Here is a 12,156-nt window from a genome sequence, read left to right as displayed (position 1 = left end):
GAGAGAGAGAGAGAGAGAGAGAGAGAGAGAGAGAGAGAGAGAGAGAGAGAGAGAGAATATTATATGTAAATCTGGTAAGCTCAGAATACCCACCATACAACTCACAGACCATATTAAGCTTAAGAAGAAGGAAGGCCAAAGTGTGGGTGTTTCAATACTACTTAGAAGGAGGAACAAAATAATCACGAAGGCACAAGGAGGAAGGAGCCTGGATGAAAGAGGGAAGGGATATGGGACAGGTGGAGTCAGGATCAGGTATGGGAGGAGACAGGGGAGAAGTCCAGATAGCTGGGAGAATGAATATAAATATGTAGCAGTGGGGAGTAGGAAATGAGAGAATCTCTAGAATGTTCCAGACACCAGGGATGCTAGAGACTCCCAGGACCCAATGGGGTTAACATTAGCAGAAATACCCAACAGTAGGAAAATACAATTTGAAGAAGTCACCTCCAGTAGCTAGACATGGCCAGCAGTTGAGGGATGGGACCATCTACCCATCTCAAAATTTTTAACCGCAAGTTGTTCCTGTCTATAGGAAATACAGGGACAACAAAAGGAGCAGGGACTTAATGAAAGACCATCCAAAGACTGCTCCAGTTTGGGATCTATCCCATTCTTAGACACCAAAACCTGACACTATTGCTGATGCCATGATGTGCTTGCAGACAGGAGGGAGACTGGTATGACTCTCCTCTGAGAGGACCTATGAGCACCTGACTAAGACAGATACAGATACAGCCAACCACTTGACTGAGCCCAGGAACTCCACTGGAAGAGTTATGGGAAGGAATGAAGAGTTGAATGGGATCGCAACCCCATAAGAAGGACAACAGTATTAACTAATGGGACCTATCAGAGCTAGAGACTAATCCACCAATCAAATAGTATACATGTGCCGGTTCATGGCTCCAGCTGCATATGTAGCAGAGGATTGCCTTAACAGGCATCAGTGGGACAGGAGGCAATAGGTTCTGTGGAGGCATCATGCCCCAGAGAAGGGGAATGCTAGAGGAGTAAGGTGGCAATAGGTGGGCGATTGGGAAGCACCCTCTTAGAGGAAAAGTAGAGGGGGAGGGGATAGTGTTCATGGAGGGGAAATAGGGAAGAGAGACAATATTTGAAACATAAATAAATAAAATAATTAATAAAAAACCAACATAGATATAATATAGGCATATGAAAGACAACTTACTAAATTATACATGCAAAAGCAAATAAAATATTGATATGTTTGGTTAAAACAAAGAAAATAAGAATAATGGTGAACCATATGGAATACAGGTTCTAGCCATTGTGCTTATGCTTGAAGGTGGCAACCATTGTATTTGCTATTTCTGGTGGTTATAGAACTGGTGGCTTAGTCAGGTATATTAGAAAGTTGACAAGATTGTTTTTCAGAGTCAAAAGGCTTTGAAGTTTAGTCATCAGCTGGACAGAGCTTCAAAAATGTTGACAGTTTCTTCAAACAATCACTGTATACAAAATATAAATCACATCTGAGCAAGTGAACTCCCTACTCACTGGAGAACAAAGGAAGCGGAGACAAGCCTGCATTTCAATGGCAGAGTAAAGAAAATAAAGCTAACACAGCCATCTGGAAAGAGTTATTTAAGAATTACAAAAACACTTTGGAACATAAAACTATAAAATAACTTAAACGGTTCTGGTCACTTGAAATGGTATTTGTGTATTCATCCTATCCTACCATTTTATGTTTTCCCCATAAGTCACTGTCTTCGGTAAACCCTCTGACATACATAAATTAACATCTCTGCCATGAACTCTTCCTATCCTTCCTCTGTATGCTACACCGCACCCCTGCTCTGTACTCCACACACCCAACTCTTTAATCATCCCATCCATTGCTAATTTAATATAGTTATTGTCTTCCTTCTAAACCACTGGGCAAGCTTTATGCGGTCAGTCTTCTTCTCTCCATAGACATCAGTGGCTAGTGTATAGAGGAAGCAATAATATGGAGTTGCTGCAGGAGTAGAAGAAATATGTAGTACTCACAATAACAATTGCTACGAAGAGTAGGAGCTTGGCAGCCTCAGTTATATTCTCTTGTGAGAGTTTATCTCAAAAATAGGCAGAATTTGTTACCATCAGCATATGCCTCAGGCAAAATATTATGTCTAGGTTCACTCAATTGACTATTAATTGTTGGGTATTTCATGTCATTTGACTATTAATCTTCACAGCATAAATACCTGAATGGTATTTTCCTAAAATTGTATGAATATGGGCTTTTCCACTCCCTCCACAGTTCCTGAAATAATGACTCTGAGATTTAATTATTTATGAATAGTTGCCTAGGCCATAATCTTGGGCTTGTTGCACAACTGGCTCATAACTTAATTGACCCATTTATTCTATTCTATGTGTGCCATATGGCTGGTCACCTCTCCTTAGTTTCATGTGCCTGTCTCCTCAGAGTTTGGGACAAACCTGTTCTCACACCTGACTCTATTCCAGAGTTCCTTAGTCCCTTTGAGAACTCCCACCTATTACGTCCTACCTTTTGCTAATAGGCTATTAGTTTTTTATTGATAGGTGTTGTTTCCATGAAGTATACAGAGATTCTCTCTACAAAATTGAGTGGTCTTTGCTAATATTTTAAAGATGTGGAATCTTAAACAAATGTCTGTACTATTCAACTTTAAAATGGTTACTATTTTTTATGATAAAAATAATTAGAGAAGTATACGCTGTTACATGTGATACTTACTCTCTCCTAAGCAAGTTCATATATTGAAGCTCAGTTCTTGTTTAATATTATGGAGAGAATATTTGGCTTTGTTATTCTGACTTGCTGATACCCTGCCTGATTTCTTTAGGTAATTCAACCTGTTCATAAAAATAATTGAATGCTCTGGACAAAGTAACATAAAAATGAGTTAACTGTTGTATAACAAATTTTCTCAAAGATTAGCAACTTAACGAAGTAAATGTTTCTGATATTATATGATCTCGTGGATCAGAGATTTGGAAACAACTCTGTGAAAGGTTCTGGTTTGCAGTTTCCTTTCGAGGATGCCTTATGGCTGTTGGTTTGTACTTTAAACTACAGAGTGTCTGACAAATCTAGAGCTCTAGTTTTTCAAGATAGATAACAGACATAGCTGATGCTGAACATCTGTTTCTATCTGCTCACTCTTCTCCACAGGATTTGTTGGGTATTCCCATAACAGGTCGCTGTCTTTGTAAAAGTAAGCACGCCAAGAGAGAGAGGGCAAACAGGAAGCCTCACACAGTTTACCCTGTCTCATAGTCATAAATCAGCTCATCTGCTCAATTCTGTTTATTAAAAAGGAGCCATTAAGTCTTGTCCACACTCACAAAGAAATTGCAATTCATCACAATTACTATTCATTATGATATATGTATGTGCTTGTGTGTGTTTGTGTGTGTGTGTGTGTGTGTTTGTATGTACACACATACTTCCATGCATATGTATATGTACATTGAGGCCAGAGGTCTGCTTCACAAACATTTCTTAAGATGTGTCCACATTTTTTGAAACAGGGTCTCTCATTGATCTGGTGCCCATTAGATACATTAGGTTGGCTTGTAATCAAGTTCCATGCATCTCTTTAGCTCTCCCACCCTAGCAATGGATTACAAGCTAAAGCTACAATACCCAGCATGTTATCTGAGGCCTATTATTTAGCCCTCATTCTTATAAAACAAGAAATTTAGCAACTGAGCCTTCATCCCAGTATTAACCTCTACTTATTATAAAGAAAAATGTGTGCCTCAATCCCACTTGGGAGGGAGAAGAAGACAATCACAGGAGGAGGGAAGGAGGAAGGGACCTGGGTGGGAAAGAGGGACAGGGAGGGGAAGAGGGGAACATGATCATGTATTGGGTTCGGGGAATAGGACTGAAGTCCTGAGGACCAGAAGAAAGAATGGAAACAGGCAACCTCTTGAGGTAGGAGGAAGGGGGACCCTCTAGAATGTACCAGAGACCTGGGAGATGAGAGACTCTCAGGATTCAAAGGGAGGCACCTTAGATGAAATTGGGGTGAGGGAACTTGTATAGAGCCTACCTTCAGCAGAAAGACAGGCATCAAGGGAGGGAGGGGGTTGCAATACCATAGTCAAAGACCCTGACCCATAATTGTTCCTGTCTGAAAGAACTGCAGGGATGGAAATGGAGAAAAGCCTGAGGAAAAGAAGGTCCAGCAATGGGGCCAAAGTGAGATCAAGCTAAAGGGGAGGCCCAAGACATGACACTATTACTGAGGCTATTGCATGCTCACAAAAATGAGACAATCATTACTGCCTTCCAAAAGACCCAACAAGCAACTAAAAGAGTCAGAGGTTGATATTTACACCTAACCAATGGACAGAAACTGGTGACCTCTGTGGTTGAATTAGAGAAAAGCTGGAAGAAGCTGAGGAGAAGGGCAACTCTGTAGGAAGACCAGCAGTCTCAATTAACCTGGACGACTGAGATCTCTCAGACACTGGACCACCAACCAGGGAGCATACACCAGCTGATATGAGGCCCTCCACACATATACAGCAGAGGACTGCTGCATCTGGGTTTATTCAGAGAAGATGCACTTAACCCTCAAGAGACTGGAGGCCCAGGGAGTGGGGAGGTCTGGTATGTTGGAGGTAGGGGGTGAGGACATCCTATTGGAAATGGGGGAAGGAGATATAAGATGTGGACCAGTCAGAAGGTGGACCCAGAAGGAGATAAATTCTGAACTGTAAAAAAACATTAAATAAAAAAAATAATAACTAGACTTCAATACAAAGAAAAAAAGAAAAGAAGAGAAGAGAGGAGAGGAGAGGAGAGGAGAGGAGAGGAGAGGAGAGGAGAGGAGAGGAGAGAAGAGCCATTAGGAAAAATGCTTGAAAGCTTTGTCTAAATATTGATATATGTCACATTGGTTTTTAGCCCTATCATATAGTAGCTTTGTGCTGACCTGGGCAGTATCAGATAGTCAACATTTTCAATCTCTCTCCAGGTTATTTGTATACATTGTTCTAAGTTAAACTGAGAAACCCCAGTGGTTACAGTTTGTAGGTTAGAAAATCAAAAATTGGTTAAAAAAAAAAACACTGAACAAATAAACAACAACAAAAACAGTATGAAGTCATTTTTATCTCAGTTTGAGGAAAAGTACTTTTAAATTTAGTTGAAAACAAACATTAGTTATTTACTGTACGTTACATGCTAAGGAACTAGTGTGAGCTTGCATACATGTATCTCTTTGTAGCAACACAGAGTCTTTGTTTTCATGATACACAATTTCAGTCTCACTGCAGAGAATTTTCTGTTTAAACACTCAAAGTAATAGAGGAGGGACCCCAGGGAAGACACTTCCTCAATTGTTTTTATTTTCTTCCTTTCTTATGGCTACACTATTCATCCTCAGTGGGCAGCATTCTTTGCCATTACTCTTTTCTTCCTTAAACTGAAAGATTACAGGCTCTGAGAAAGTAGAGGAAGCCTGACTAGAGCTTGCTGGGAAACTAGAGATTCCCACCCCACTTTTGTTTAGTTTGATCTTTATATTTTAGAACATTAGATTCTATAAGCGGTTAGGGTGCTGTCCATAGATATGCTAATTGGTCTTGTTCAACTGATCTAAATCAAGCTATAGGGTTAGAGGGGAACATACATAGACAGCCATTCATTTATTAAAGGATTTCAGTTTTTGCCAACTCCCGAGAGGATCTATAGTGCTGACATTATTAAGGCTTTTGATCAGCCAAACATATCTTCCAGGTTGTCAGGGAACAAAACTTTTAACCCCCACTTTGCCAAACAGAAGCCTTAATCCATGTTGTAAGTTTTCATCCATAGTATAAAGTTCTTGTTATTTTGTGTTATGGATGGCCTGGGTGTTGTTTGTATTTTGATGTTAATTCTGCTTGTGCAAGAGGGTCAGTCTGGACCACGAATGAATCACAGGAATGAGTCATGTACTCAGGTATTGAATTACTACTCAGAAAAGAGTCAGTAGTGTCAGTAAAAGAAGTGGAAGCTACTAAAGTCTTTAATTTACCAGAAGGGCCATAATTTATATAATATACTATATGTTACTATGTCATCTGTAGTATATAGTATAAAAACATATATTGTGGGCGTAAAAAAGTCAATTTTTTGAAGTGTTATGACTTTTTTTAAAAATTTCCTCTCACTTATTGGTTTCTTAAATATTGTTTGATAATTTTGCTTAATTTTATAAATTATGCAGAAATTAAGTTTTGAAAACATTGTGAATGATTATTCTGAGACTTTCCAAATTTCCTATTTGACTTTAGTTGAGGTTTAACATATGCAAAAGTGTTCATGAAAGAAGATGTTACTGTTGCTTCAACACTGCTGAGTCATATAAATCTTGTCACAGATCCATCCTATAGAACCCAGTACTACTACACCTGCTATACTAGACGTGGGGCATAGATGGAGGAGGATCAAGAACCCAATGTCATAGTGAGTTGAAGGTCAATATTGACTGAGACATTGTCTCACAAAACCAAGCAAACAAAATTATCCTAAAGAACAACTGTTAATATCAACTAAAAAAAAATGTCATTGGATAAGGTCAGGTGCATGTATATGTGCAAACACACGAGAACAACATTAACCCTGGAATTGTGCTAGGTAGTTTTCTTATCAAGCTGGACGTCATTCGGGTGTGTATTTGTATATGTATAAATGTATTTTGAGTATGTCTGTGTGTATGTTTGGGTATATATGTATGTCTTTTACATGTCTGTGTGTCTGTTCATACATAATGAGAATAATGCCAACACCAAACACTTTGACATAGTGTTGTTAGAAAACTGAATGACTTAAATACCCAGGAGATTAACCTAACACAGGTCCTGGGCATTTCTGTCCTGGCTTTTCCAGACATGAACTTTCACATAATGGAAAGATTAATCCACTGATAGAATCACAATCTGAGTAGCTCAGAAAGAGATAGTGAACCATCCCCCTGGCTCAAGCAGGTTGTTCGCTGGGGGCATACCTTTGGAAGCTGTGTTTTGTCCTGCTGCCATTGGGTTGTTGTTTCTTTCTGTTAGGAAGTGATTATTGCCAGTCCCAGTCTAGAATCAATGTAGTCAGCCCGAATAAAGTAAAAGCATGAAGCCAAGAACCCAAATAAGAACTAATTTCTTTAAATTGTTTACATTAGTCATCCTATCAAAAGAATACTAAAGTTTACTAATAACACATATAAATGTTACAGAAAATTTCCAAATGTCAGGAAATAACAAGTCAGTGATATTTTAAAGGAGATTCTTTGCTTATAGGTATAATATCCTACCTTGAGAAGATATAGTTTTGAAAATCTCAAGAAATAATTGAGAAAAAAGAACAACTACCAAAAAGTAAGGTAGAGAATGACATCAGAAGAAAGCCGCTGAAACCAGGTTAATGCTATTACAATGGCAGTTGGAAAAGCCTTTTGGGGGACCAAAGATCCTTTTTCCTTCAGATCACTAGTGAAACCAGGAACGTTCAACACAAAAGGCCTCTTCTCAATGGAGGAGATAAAGTATCTGTTTTTCTGCCCATAAGCTTGGGAGTGGATTTTGTTAATGACCTGGTGACTTTTTTTGCTGTCTGTTGAAGCACTCTTCACCCAAATTCCCCAAAATGATTTCTCAGATTCTTTCCTCCCAAGATCTTTACCCATCTTTAGGGAAACTGTCATGGAACTTTATAGCCTACTGACCTCTATGCCTCCTTGGTCAGGAGCAGCACTATATTTTAGGCCCTTTAGCAATACAACTCACTCTTACGAGCACATGTACTTTGTAAAGCAGTTTCTATGTAGTTCCATGTTGAGCTTCACTGTGCATCTAGAATTAGACTGCTTGTTGCTTGGAAAACATTTCTCAAGTTATACTGTTGTTTTGTTTTGTTTTTAATATGTTGACAACGAACTGCCTGGCATTGGGGTTCCTGGTGCCTGATTTAGGTTGACAAACTCAACCTGAAGAAGTTTTTATTCTCATCTACTCATGGTTTTGCTTTCCTGCTTGTACACTGACAGCGTCCTCCTCAAAAGCCCAGCATGTAAAATTAGAGAAAGCTAAGATCTTAGTTTGACATTTATGGAGAAATCAGCACTTTCAAATGGACACTCTAATAGTCTTATAATGCATCATATATATATATATATATATATATATATATATATATATGATTCAATAATAAGTAAAAAGAATCTCATTTTGCCCCCTTTACAAGAAAGGGAGACACTGTTGTGTTTTAAACAATTTCTATAACTAAAATTTCACAATTTGTCATTTAGTCCCTTTTCTTTGTGAGAGAAATTCTCATTATAGCATAGTCTAGTTCAATTTCACTAGGTAGGTAGCACATGCTGTTCTCAAACTCACTATGTGGTCTAGTTAGGCTGGAAGTCGGAGTCTTCCTCAGCCTTCTATGTGCTGGAAAATAGATGCACATTACATCTAGCTTTTATTCATGCTGTTTCATGACAGGAAATAACACTAGTAAAACATAGTGGTTGCATAGGAAAGAAATTTTAAAATATTTTGACATCAATAAATTGTATCCTATGGCTTTTCATGTACTCATAGAAAATTATTACTAAACCAAAGCAAAAAAATCCCTACCTTATATTGTGAATTATTTATGAACAGGTGAAATGATAGAAATATTATATGAAGTAGAATTTTTTACAATTTTAAGGCCCTATTTGCTAACTATACAATCTTAAAACAAACCATATTCAGGTTGAATTTCTTTGAATGGTATAAAGTTGTGCTATGTTCTTTGACATATTGTGGTGTTTGAAACTGCAATATGCATCTTACTTCTCATTTCTTATAACAAACCACAGCCGTTCATAAACTACAGGGAACATTCAGTCTTGCAGGTGGACCACATAGTTCCATCCACAAAACAAAATTCCTCACCAAACAACACTTTTTTATGAACCACCACTTTCAGGTTACAGCTTACATGAAGCTCTCTTTACAAGAAAAACTGAGATTTCAAAACTTAGCTTAAAACAGCAATCCCAGAATTGAGTATTTGTTTTTCCGAATGCATACATTCCCCCAACTCTCTAAATCCTCCATTATACTGAACAAAAAAGATGAAAATGAGACTTGATCACTAGAATCTGCTCATAAGATGAAGACTTCAGAGTAGAGAGAGGGACCCCTATCATTGGTCACATGACACTATTACCATGCCATACATGAAAAATGAGCCAGTTCATGCTGCACTGGCAAATATTCAAGCCTTTTACCTTAGAGCCAAAATAGTACCCAGGAAAGAGTCGTACAGGTGTGCAATCCACACAAAACTGAGAAGTGATAATCCAGCAGTAATGGCCTAATCTGGGTAATCATAAAACTGTGCTTTGTAAAGTTAAAAAACATTTTCAGGAATAACTGATCCAATAAAGCTCATTCAGAGACGCTCAGCCAGAATGTGTCTTTGGTGTTAACGACACAGTAACTTTGCTAGGATTTTAATAGGTATTAATTAATCAACTCATAATCAATATGTTCAGCCTTGCCGCAGAAGCTCTGCACTTACCCATGATGGTTAAGGCTGTAGCTTTTGTTAATTCTTCCTTCATTGACTCTATTACTTCGAAATTACTACCATCTAGGTTGCATCGGTTTATGGTTCCATTTCCAGAACTGATCCAATAAAGCTTATTCTCCACATAGTCTATCGATAGACCTGTAATTAAATTAAACAACTTAAAACACAGTAACAGTCAGTCAAATTGCAGTATTTACTTACCATCTCTTGATTGGAGTGGAAAACAGGTTAAAAGTTCACATTATGGTTTTGTAAAGTAAGACTTGACTAATAAGAAGTTAGATAAATGGTGTCTTATCTAGCTGAGGGGATTTAGACTTACATAAGCAACTTCACATTGTCTACTGATAAAAGTAAGCTTGCCACTGAAAGGAATGGCAGCTCCATTTTACAGATAAGGAAACTAATACCCAAAAAGCTAAGGAATCTGTGTTCTCAACACAGACATCTGTAACTACTGGTGTGTTCCACACAATCACACTTGACAGAGAAACAATGTCTCTGTGCATCCAAGTTGGCCACCAAACTCCCAGTGCAGAAACTTATAGATGGATGTTCAGATGTGGCTGCAACCTGTTCCTGAGATCGTCCAAGAGTATGAACAAAACACAAACAGACCTTCCAAAGCAAACAAACAAGAGAAAGGTGACCAAGAGGAATGAAACAAGAGAGAGAGAGAAAGAGAAGGTAGAAGGGACTGACAGGAGTTCTAGTGAAATTAGAGGGTGAGATTTCACTGGGACAGTCCTTCACTCCAGTTCGTCAAAGATCAGAGAGGCACTAAGGTATGAGTACCTTTCCACTCACCAAGAATCACTTAGCACACCTGCATGGTAGTTTTACCTTTGAACTGCCTTTGTTTCAGCAGAAGCAAGAAAGAGTTACCAGCAAAACCACAATGCAATTAAACAGGTATTATGGAGATACAGGTTTTAGACATTATTTCTGTTGGTCACATCAGGTAATTTATTTTCACTACTTCGAAAACTAGTCAGAACAACAACAAATAACATAATAATGATGATGATATAAACAAACAAACACGGTCAGGAATAAGAGTTTAGGATGCAAATCTTCACCTGCAGTTTGTTTAATAGAGTCAGCATGGTTTTTCTACATGCTTTATGTTACCTGGATATGCCTTGTCGAGTAGAAATCCAGTAACAAGACCAATTTTTCATAGTTAGCAACATTTGTCTCCTACTTAGCTTTCTGTCTAATGATGTTAAAGTAATATAAAGAATTAAACAAACATGCACATTTATAGAGGATCTTTTCTAAACTGTGCAGTTTGTCTATGTCCACGAGAATTCTAAATTGTATCTGACAATCAAAGGAAGTCAGGAGAGAGCTGCCTTTTTTGAAGACTGCTTCTGCCCTAAGAGCTCTCAGTAGAACTTGGTGTTGGCATTTTGCCCTTGGTTTGAAGGAGAGAACTGTTGCAAGTATACACAGGAAAGCCTCTGTTAGACTTCCTAAGATGTAGTATCTGAAGGTAGTACATCATATTGTGACCTCTTTATCTATGTACCCATGGGACACATTTCTTTCAGGGCCATGTGCCAGAAAAAGCTATATATGGGAAATATAAAATTTTAACTGATCATATTTCTGTCCTGGCTTTGGCTGCAAAAAAATCAGAGTCAGATTTGTGAGCCATCTCCACTTAGTCGTAAAAGGATTGCATCTACACTATTAGTTTTAGTCTAGTGTTGATAGACAAATCTATTATTTTCTTTCACCTGGAATATTGAGATCAATAGTGCTGTCTAGCCTTTCTTAGAGAATGTATTTGTTTAAGTTTCTTTAATCTTCTTTTTGAAGGGAGAGGGAGCTTTCTTATTGAACACGAGTGACTCCGAATTAACCCACAGTTACTAAACCGCTTTCTCAGCTACTGCATATTTGGCAGCCTCTCTAATAGGTAATGTATAATGTGGAATTCAGCAGAAAATGAAGTGACAGTTGGGCCACTGAATTTTAGTATATTATTCAATCTCTGCTGCTGGGCAGTACATGAACACAGAAAAGGGACTCTGCCACAATCTGCTGATTGTACGGAATGTAGAAAATATAATCTGTTAACAGAAAAATCACATCTAAGTAAATATACTATAAAAACTGTAAGATGCCTAAAAGGGTTTTTTCCCATGAAGTTGAGGCATATTCACAAATGAATAGTTCATTATTAATTACATGTGTTTATTTATTTTGTACTAGCTCAGACTGAATTATAAATTTTACCTATTGGGCAAATGGTCTACCCTGATATATTCCCTCAGCACTACCAACTGACTGACTAGTGTTATTTTGATAAGGTCTTGCTATGTATCCCAGAATAACCTCAGTCTTGAAACCTCTGCCCAGGTATATACATATAATTTTTTTTCAAATTGTAATTTATACTCATTCACACAGGGGTTATAAACACAAAAAGGCAGGATGTGGGGAAGGGGATGACACTGGAGCGTGGGTGTTTGGGGGAATACAGATATTTTTCAGAACAGGGCAGGTCTCTTAAATAGTGAGATTAAAAATGGAGGCCAGGGAGATGGTGCGGGAAAAAAAATTCAGAAACTAAAATGGTT

At 38.0% G+C, this 12,156-nt stretch overlaps 1 protein-coding gene across 1 annotated transcript in view; it reads right to left on the bottom strand.

The window, feature by feature from the left end:
• Positions 1–12,156, bottom strand: part of Lrp1b (LDL receptor related protein 1B) — a 1,533,520-nt gene that overhangs the window by 551,254 nt on the left and 970,110 nt on the right. Inside the window, exon 31 of the mRNA XM_028754677.1 lies at positions 9,557–9,706. Coding sequence (XP_028610510.1) covers positions 9,557–9,706 — 150 coding nt within the window. The remainder of the gene's footprint in view (positions 1–9,556; positions 9,707–12,156) is intronic.

Source organism: Grammomys surdaster, unplaced genomic scaffold (assembly GCF_004785775.1).
Source record: "Grammomys surdaster isolate TR1022 unplaced genomic scaffold, NIH_TR_1.0 126035, whole genome shotgun sequence".
In the NCBI taxonomy this organism is placed as follows: domain Eukaryota; kingdom Metazoa; phylum Chordata; class Mammalia; order Rodentia; family Muridae; genus Grammomys; species Grammomys surdaster.
The sequence above is the reverse complement of the archived record's forward strand: the minus strand, read 5'-3'. Positions and strand labels throughout refer to the sequence as shown.